Source organism: Bos javanicus, chromosome 7 (genome assembly GCF_032452875.1).
Source record: "Bos javanicus breed banteng chromosome 7, ARS-OSU_banteng_1.0, whole genome shotgun sequence".
NCBI classification, from domain to species: Eukaryota; Metazoa; Chordata; class Mammalia; order Artiodactyla; family Bovidae; genus Bos; species Bos javanicus.
The window spans coordinates 4,861,909-4,871,278 of record NC_083874.1 but is presented as its reverse complement, the minus strand read 5'-3'; the positions used below and the strand labels follow the sequence as shown (position 1 = coordinate 4,871,278).

Here is a 9,370-nt window from a genome sequence, read left to right as displayed (position 1 = left end):
AATGTAACAATATATATATATATATACATTTTTTTTTTTTTAATAAAAAAGCTCTCTATCCCACCCCTTCCCTTTACCTAGGGGTGTCACAGGCACTGTGCTGCTGGTTACACTGGTGCCAAGCCAGACTGTGAACTCACAATTTGGCTCTTCCAGCCAACTTTCTTTCACCCTGCTTGTCCCTCTCTAAGGACTCAGTTATTCCTGATCCTAGTCCCAACCCCTTCCATGTGTGACTTGGGACAAGTGACTGAGCGGCTCTAGGTTCCTTTTCCTCACTCGCAAAATGGGATAAGAACAGTTCCTCCCTCCAGGGGTTTGTGATATTAAAAACAAACACACACACACTAGGGACTTCCCTGGTGGTCCAGTGGCCAAGACCCTGCATTCCCAATGCAGGGGGGCCTGTGTTTGATCCCTGGTCAGGGAGCTAGATCCCACATGCTGCGACTAAGTTTTTGAATGCCATAGCTAAAAATCCTGAATGCCACAATGAAGATCCTGAGTGCCGCAACTAAAACCTGGCACAGCCAAATAATTTTTTTTAAAGACCTTAAAAAGAAAAAAAGAACACTAGTGATATGCTTAAACGGGGACTGCATCCAGTGACCGCGAACTTTCATCCCCACTCGTGCCAGTAGCGCGTGACTCAGTTTCTCCGATCACCATTCACTCTGGGTGTTAACAGTTTCCCTTTATTTCCCCAGTGCAATGGGGGGAAAATGACACCCACTGTGGTTTCTCTCTTTCCAAAGCCCCGGCTTCTAGCAATGCATGCACTCCATCCCAGACACTTATTACATGTTTGAATGATAAAATCTGATTCTTGGTTAAGATTTTAGTTCTGTTCTCTTCTTCCCATTGGCTGAGGTCTCACTCCCAAGCCAGCCCAGGCAAGATCTCAGATTTTCTGAATTCTACCTGAAGCTGCCAGAGACCAAAATAGCCACTAAGTATGTGATCTCGGGTTTGAGCTTACAAACAAGGCTTCGGGCAGTTCAGAGAATGCTGCATTGGGTATTCTGAGGCCTGGTTTCAGAGACAGACGGTCCTTGGTCAGCACCCTGGTTAATCCAGGCCAAGGCTGCTTGGAATGAGAGGTCAGTGACCCAACTCCAAGGTCCAGCCCTGTTTCTAAGGATGTGGCCAGAAACTCAGCGTTATTTTTCTGGCTATCTTGGGAGGAATTCTGACCTCTGATGAACGTGGACTGGGGACCTACTGTGTGCCAGGCACAAGGCTCTAATGCCCCTGCTCTGGAATTTAGGGCAGGAAGTGGGAAATAAACCAGAACAGCAGTGCCTCTAAAGGGATGATTTCTGAATGTGATTGCTGCTCTGAAGAGAGTGGAACAAGGAAATGAGATGGACCTAGCAGGGTGGTCGTGAAGTGGGGTAGGGATTTCAGCCGAGGTGAGGCGGACACCTAGGGGGAGTTTATGTTCCAGCTGAGTTCTGAAGGAGAAGCATTTGGTTTTGCAGGAATCTTCAGAACACGTTCCAGGCAGAGGGAGCATCAAGTGCAAAGGCCCTGAGGTTGGGCGCTTGGAGGACTGCTGGGGTTAGAGCAGCTGTGTATTGGAGAAACAAGCAGGGGAAGGCCTGGTCTCTGGGGCCACATCAGCCTCCTTCTCAACGTGCTGCTGCTGCTGCTAAGTCGCTTCAGTCGTGTCCGACTCTGTGCGACCCCACAGACGGCAGCCCACCAGGCTCCCCTGTCCCTGGGATTCTCCAGGCAAGAACACTGGAGTGGACTGCCGTTTCCTTCTCCAATGTGTGAAAGTGAAAAGTGAAAGTGAAGTCGCTCAGTCGTGTCCGACTCTTAGCGACCCCATGGACTGCAGCCTACCAGGCTCCTCCGTCCATGGGATTTTCCAGGCAAGAGTACTGGAGTGGGGTGCCATTGCCTTCTCCGTTTCTCAACGTAGGAGCCTGCTTTAAGCACCACCCAGTTGTGCCATGTTTTCACTTTATTTCGTTCCCCTCCTCAAACTCCTGGCCTGAATGCCGCATCTGTGGCCCCAGGAGGCTTTAGGTGAGTGGCTTTCCAAACTTTGCCTCAGTTTTTCTCTGTCAAAGGGACAGAGAAAAAGAGCCTTACTCACAGGGAGATGGGAGGGGGGTTCCGATATAATTCACAGAAAGCGATCAGTGAACATTTGTGTACTAAATGACCAGCTCGTCCCCAAGGCATGACTCAGTGAGTTCGAGAGGCCACAGCCTGCGAGACGAACCGTCCGAATTCTGCAGGTGGGGAAACAGGTTGGGGACCTCGAGCAGCCACGCACTTCTCAGCGGAGAATTATGGACGCGGCGCGCACGCTGCGTCTCGGGCCGGGCACGCGCACGACCGGCGGCCCGGACGGGGGCGGGGCCTGGCGGGGGCGGGGCGGGCTCGGGGGCGGGGCCGAGCTCGGGGTTAGGGTTAGGGGCGGCGCGGGTCCGAGCGGCGGCAGCTGACTCGCCAGCGCCGACCGGGAACCGGTCAGAGGCACAGCCTGAGCCCGCCATGGAGCAGCCCAGGAAGGCGGTGGTGGTGACGGGTACGAGGGCATCGCGCGGATGGCGGCCGCGGCGGCGGCGGCCCGGGGCAGGGCTGGGTGGGGCGGCTCGGGAGGCGGCGAGGCGCGTCGCGGGGAGGGACGCGGCGGCCCGGGTGGGGTGGGTGCTAAAAGTCGCCTCAGGTTTGGAAGGTGTCATCGCCCGCGGCAGCCCAGCGCAGTCCGCGCGAAACGGAGAACGTGGAGAAGGGGGCGCCCCTGTGGTCCCACTGTCAGGGGTCGGGGCAGCCAAGGACGTGGGGGGTCCTGGCAAACGCCCCGCACGGAGCAGGCCCCTGGGCGTCCTTCCTTTCCCCGTTGGGGACAGTGACCCTTCGGACACCTGTTTGTTGTGTCTGCCCTCCCGAGGTCGGGCTTGTCACCACCCCCGGTCCCAGGGGACAAAGGCCGAGTTGCGGGCAGGAAGTGCCCCGGTGACAAATGAACGTCTTGCCAGACACTGCTCCCCGAACCCTGCCCTAATGAGGGGCTGCTCCCCCGAGGCAGGGGCAGGCGGAGTTCGGGAGACCTCGGGTGCCGGCAGTTCTTCCGGTTGTTTCAGGGACTGTCTTGATCAAAATCTTTCCTGCCTGTGGATAAGCCTGCTCCCCCTTCCCCCCGACCCACTCCTCTGTCACCAACTCCCCGAAACTAACTGCGCCTCCCCCTCCGAGAGACTCCGCCTCGGAGCCTCGTGGGCGTCAACTTCCGCCGGGCCTCTGCGGGGGGGTGGGGGTGGGGGACCGTCATGAGGGGTGAGAGTGAGAAATCTGGCCACGATTCAAACAGGTGGTGTGTGGCCCAGGAAGGTCCGGGCTGGTCCTGGAACTCCTAGGAAGATGGAAGAAGCCACTTACCTGGCAGGTGTGTCGAGTTGCCAGAGGGTCACTTTCCCTTGCAGCCCTCCTGTGTCTGCTTGTTTATTACTTTAGGGCTGACTCTGGCGGCGGCCCTGGGAGGGACATTTTTCTGGCCTGAGGTTATTACATCTTTACCGTTTCATTTTGTAGAAGGAGAAACCGAGGGTCACAGAGGTGCCCTTGTTTGTCAGTGGCTGAGCTGGGACCCATATTTGGTCCATGCAGGAGGAGGAAAGGGGTAGAGAGATTCTGACCCTACTTGGGGGCCCCCTGCTATTCCAGGGCACAGTATTCCTCCCAGGGCCATGATACCACCAGGGGCACTTGGCCCAGCTGGAGTGACCCATGACTCGTGATCAAGGACAGCCTCTCTTCAAGAGATTTATGTTTTAGATAGTGTGTGTGGGTTGGTCAGAAGAGGCAGGCCACAGACTCTGCTGGGCCTGGATTTGAATCCGTGCTCTTCCGTCTTCTCACTGTGTGACCTTGGACAGCTGATTTCACCTCTCTGTGCTTCAGTCAGGAAACACCCTTGCCTGAAAGGGAGGCACAGGGGGGCTGAAGGCCACAGGGCATGCAGAGCACCTGGCACCTCCTCAGGTACAGTCTGGTTTGTAAATGAATGGGGAGGAGGAGGATGGGATGGTGCCTGGACAGCCTGACCTGGGAGATACCCATGTACATTCCTTAAGGGCCATTCCTTATCAGACCGTGAATCACGGAGCACCTCCAGCCCTGTAATTCCAGGGTCCAGGAATGGTGCACAAAGACAGTGATGGAATAATTATATTTGGGAATCAAGGATAGGGGAAGAAACTGAGAGAGGAACAAAGTCAGCCTTTTCTGGAGCAAAAAGGGGGCACTGGCCCCTTGCTGGCACAAGATCAGGTGAGAGTGAGAACAAGATAGGACTCACAACTTCAGTTAAGAACAGTTATGTGGCAGGGCGCTCTGAAGGGACCACTGGGTGTACCCCAGAACTTGGACCAGGCCCCTGACATTGTCCCCGGGGATGGCTGCTCCTGAAGCTCCGTGCTCCATTCTCGTGGATACACACAGCCGCCTGGCCCTGGGCAGGCCAGGAGGGGCCACTGGGTGGTGATGTGCTGCTTTTCGTTTTTTTTTTTTTTTCAGGATTCGGCCCTTTTGGGGAACACACTGTGAATGCCAGCTGGATTGCGGTCCAGGTAACTGAATCCAGAGGGGAGGAATCAGGCTGGGCTTCCCCTGGCAATATTTGGTGCCAAGGAAAGCGAGCAGCCTAAGAAGAGAGTGTCTCCTGTGAAGCTTCGTGGAGAGAGATGTTAGCAGTCTGACAGATATTCCTGCTCAGATAGTTACTGCTGTACTGTTTGTTGAGAGCTTGTTCTGCGCCAGACATTTTTTCTGCCTAGAGCACTGAGTTCTTCCAACAACCCTTAGGTGTGTTTATTCTTGTGCCCACTTTACAGATGAGGAAACTGAGGCCCACAGAGTTATTTGAGGTCATCCAGCTCAGAAACCAGAATGGTCTTTCTTCAAAAGAGTTCCCATGCTCCAGCCAGGTTTAGGGGGGACCAAGCACGGATATTGGGAATTGTGGCAACCTTGTAGAGGGGATTGCAGTGATCCTCTGTGTTGCCTCCTGGCAGCTGAAGGAAGCAAAGACTGCATATTGAGGGCGGGGAGTGGGGAGTCCTTCCTGTTGTCCCAAGCCTTCTGGTTTCTTTGTCAGCTGGGGCATTTGGAGAGACAGACTGGGGAACAATGGGCAGAGAGAAAGAGAGAAACGTTTTCTCCTTATATAAATCAGATCTGCAGAGACCGGAGCCAAACTAGTGTTAATCCTAGCCCATTAGCTGCTTGATTTAAAGCACCCCCCGCCCTGACTTTCCACTCCAGAGCCCTGAGTTTGGAGAAAACTCCAAGTTGAAACCTCAGTGTATCAACACCTAGTTGGGAAACCCCCATGTTTTTTTATCACCCTTCTTCCAGACCTCAAAATCTCAGCCACATTTGTCTCTCTTTTATAAAAAAAATTTCACCCCACTTTGGAAGCAGGACAGAGGGACGGGATCCCCGGGACTCCACAGATGGGAGCATGTCTGAGGCCCTGCTCGTCGCACCCGCTCCCTGGAGCCCCAGACAAAAAGGAAACAGCGTGTTTCTCAAGGCGTGTGTGTCTGGCTTTGTGCGAGTTTCAGACAGGAGCCTTCACGGGGCTGAGTGGATACAAAGCCGTGTGTCTGAATTCCCGGGCCCCCAGACACTATGATCTGCATCTAAATAGGAGAAAAATCAATTAAACAATCTTTGGAAATCCCTCAGAGCATCAGGACTCGGATGGTGAAGGATGGCAGCTTCTCCTCCTGCTGCCGGAGGGGAGATCCACTTTCTATTTCAGTCAACCCTCTCTCCAGACCTCGCCTCTAGAAGTCTTTGAATTTTCTTCCTTTACTTTATGAGACAGCAAGAGAGGGTTCTCCACCATTGCCCAGCTAAAAAGATGCCAACCTTCCCAGACCTGATCATTTCCCTTTTAAAAAGCTGGAGGCGCCCCCAGGTACCCTGAGTGCACTCAGCTGTCTAACTCCATGATGTTTGATGCCTGTGCACCTCTGTGGCGCCTGAGCCCAGATTGAAATCTAGAACATTCTCAGCCCCTTCTGTGCTCTTCGGCATTGCAGAATCCCCTTATGTCCTTTCCCAGCTACTCCCACCACCCGCTGCCCCCCACCCAGGTGCAGACGTCTCTGCAGCCGTTATGGCCACCACAGGTGCATCCTGCCTATTCTAGAACTTGGTGTCAATGCAGTTGCAGTTGTGGCGCATGCCTTTGCACTCCAGTATTCTTGCCTAGAAAGTCCCATGGACAGAGGAGCCTGGTGGGCTACAGCCCGTGGGGTCACAAAGGGTCGGACATGACTGAGCGACTGAACAGCAACCCACACCTGCTGTACAGCAGGGCATCTGCAGGATCCGCCCATGGGGTAACTTGGAGCTGCTGGTGGTGCTTTCCAGTTACTCTGGATGGAACACATTTGCCCATGGGAGGAGTGTAGCCACTGGACGGGTCTAACCCATTCCTCAAGAAAATATGCCTAGGAGTGCTTTTGGTGTGGCCCAGACATTAGCTGTGGGCAACCACTGATGTCATCACCTCAAGCTGAAGATGGGTGTTGGGTGAGGGGAGGTGAGCAGCAGTCACCTCCTGTCCCAACTGCTTTTTCCTGAAGCTTAAGCTGCCACCTGGGGAAGGAACTCCTCCTCCTCTGCCAGGGACCGGATTGCCCCTCTCAGCCTGTCTCTCCACATCTCTGTCTCTCTCGGCTTCTCTCTGGGTGTCTCTGTTTCTCTGTTTCTTGCTCTCTGGACCTCTGTCTTTCCCCTTCTCTCTTCATATCTCTCTTCCCTTCTGTCTCTCTCTTCCAGTTTCCCGTGGCCTCTCTGGGTCTCTGTCTTTCCCCTGTTTCTGTCGCTCAAGCTCTCTCTCTCTCCCCTTCTCCCTCCACCTCTGTCTTTCGCTCCCTCCTTTCTCTCTCCTTCTCCCCACTTCTTTCTCTGTCTGTCTCGCTCTCTGTCTCTCTGTCTGTTTCTGTCTCTCTTCTCTCTCTCATCTGACCTTCCTTCCTCACGCCCTGGGTGAAGTTGTGCCCCAGCAGAGGGTGACCTGTTTCCCACCAGCTCCATGGGGGAGGTGGGAGCTCTGGGGATAGAGGGGCACCCCCCTTTCCTTTTGTCCAAGACGCCGCTACCTCTCAGCACCTCAAGCAGGAGGGGAGTGCATTTTTCAAGTGTCATATCTCCTCGCAGGTCTTGGGTGGTTAGCATGGGATGCTAGCTGTGGGTGTGTCTCTCCCTAGGAGGCTCAGGTGGGTGTCAAGGGCTGGGACCCCTTAGCTTGGGGATGTCTGGAGCCTTCTCTGACCAAGCAGGGCAAGGAGGAACTGGGTCACAGGTCCTAGTGACATCACGGGACAATTACTGCCACAGTGAGTCTAGACAGACCTGCTAAGGATATTAACCAGGGAACAAAGGGGGTCTTTGTTGTGGGGTCAAGGGAATCGGTCAGACGCAGCCGAGCAGCAGGGTCTTGTCAGGTAGATGGGTGTAGACAATGCGTTGTCTGGGGCGCCCAAGTCCCTTTCCTTTCACGATATGTGCCTGGCGGACTCGGGGTGCACTGTTACCCTCCCCCCCAGGAGAACTGTCCAGACCTTTTGGAGCAGAAAGTATTCAGAAGCCAAGAATTTAGCTTCTCCTAACCTTTCCAAACTTCAAATGAAAAGTGTAGCTATTCCTCTCCCACCCTTGCCCTTCTTAAAATTTGGGGAATCATTTGTTTAAAATCATGTACCCATGTCTTCAATGCCCCCATCACTTTGGTGAAAAGTATTTATCCTAGGACTTCCCTGGTGGTCCAGTGGTTAAGACACTGTGCTTCCACTGCAGGGGACTTGGGTTCAATTCCTGGCCCAGGAAGATCCCCATATACCGTGCTGTGTGGCAAAAAATAAAAAAAAACAAATAAATAAAAAAGTATCCATGTCCATGTCACTAATGCTTTGAGCAAGATAGTTGTTTGATTCCCATCAACCCCGAACATTCTTTCCTGCTCAGTACCCACCCGCTGCCCCCCATCGCCTCATCCTGCCCTGTAGGCAGCTGCTTCCTGAGCTCTGTCACCACAGATGGGTGTTGCCTGGTCTCAAGCGGCAAGCAAAGGAGGTGGTCCTTGGAGCAGGCTCCGTGATCCTCTCCCACTGGCTGCTTTTGCTCAGCCTGCACTGGTGTGTCTCTGGGGGCAGGGACAGCTGTCCTCTCTCCCGACCCCCCCTCTTCTCCTTGGCACTGGCACTGGGGCCTTCAGGGTTTGCTCCCCAGGAATACAGCAGCAAGGACGCCCCTCTCAGGGTCTTTGATGAGCATGTGGTTGCCTCTCTGGGGATGCTGGCCATGTGACGTGTGTGTATCTTCAATGATGATTTTCTTTTCTTTTTAAATTTCAGCGTCGGTGCTGGGTCTTCATTGCGGTGCGGAGGCTTCTCTAGTCTCAGCACGTGGGCTTAGTTGCCCTGAGGCATGTGGAGTCTTGGTTCCCCAACCGGGGATCAGACCCACGTCCCTTGCATTGGAAGGCAGATTCTCAACCACTGGACCACCAGGGAAGTCCCAGTGATGGTTTTCTTAGTTTATTTTACCCCCAGCTGGGGAGGGGGTAGGTGAGGACCCAGAGGACATGAGGAGAAAAGGTTAGAACAAGAAGGTGACCCACTCCATGACACCCTGCTGGCATCAGGTGATTTTTGAATCATCAGCAGTCATGTGGACAGTTGTTCCCACTAATGCCCGGTAGACATCACCCAGTGGGTGGGAGTGACCCTTGAGTTACTGTGTGCAGATGAGGGTGATCAGCAGGTGGGAACCAGTCTGCGAGGTGAAGAGAGGCAAAGAGAGGATCCACAGGGTGGGGCTGCTGCATGTCTGTCTGGCACATCACACTGTGGTGGCCACCGAGGGGGTTCCTGTGCCCTCTAGAGTTTTCCTGGCTGGGTTACTAACCGAGTCAGCAGCATCTTCAGTCTCCCAGCCCCCCACCCACAGAGATGGTTCCACCAGTTGACTTGCCCGCACATTGGGTGGCCCGCTGCAGTCTCGCTTTGAGGACAAGTCCCCAAGCGAAACTCTAAATGAATAAAGGTAATCCTTTGAAGTCCTCACTTAACCTGGGAGATGGATTTTTTTTCTTTAGAATTCTTTTAACAAATTATTTATTTTCGGCTGCACTGGGTCTTCGTCGCTGCGTGCAGGCTTTCTCTGGTGCTGGAGCGTGGGGCTCCCCTCTGGTTGCGGCGCGGAGGCTTCTCACTGCAGTGGCTTCTCTTGTTGCTGAGCACAGGCTCTAGGGCTCAGTCTTCAGCAGTTGCCGCACGCGGGCTTAGCTGCTCTGCTACACGTGGATTCTTCCCGGACCAGGGATTGAACCGGTGTC

At 54.2% G+C, this 9,370-nt stretch overlaps 1 protein-coding gene across 3 annotated transcripts in view; it reads left to right on the top strand.

Moving 5' to 3' along the window:
- The first annotated feature begins 2,398 nt into the window (after nt 1-2,398).
- The window catches only part of PGPEP1 (pyroglutamyl-peptidase I), a 39,446-nt gene continuing 32,474 nt past the window's right edge, over nt 2,399-9,370 (top strand). Inside the window, exons 1-3 of one of the 3 annotated variants that reach the window (XM_061421550.1) lie at nt 2,400-2,542; nt 3,329-3,403; nt 4,534-4,586. In XM_061421550.1, the coding sequence (XP_061277534.1) occupies nt 2,509-2,542; nt 3,329-3,403; nt 4,534-4,586 (162 nt within the window). In that variant the 5' untranslated portion in view covers nt 2,400-2,508. Of the gene's footprint in view, nt 2,543-3,328; nt 3,404-4,533; nt 4,587-9,370 lie in introns of all 3 variants that reach the window. The other 2 variants (XM_061421552.1, XM_061421551.1) reach the window with 2 other exon arrangements.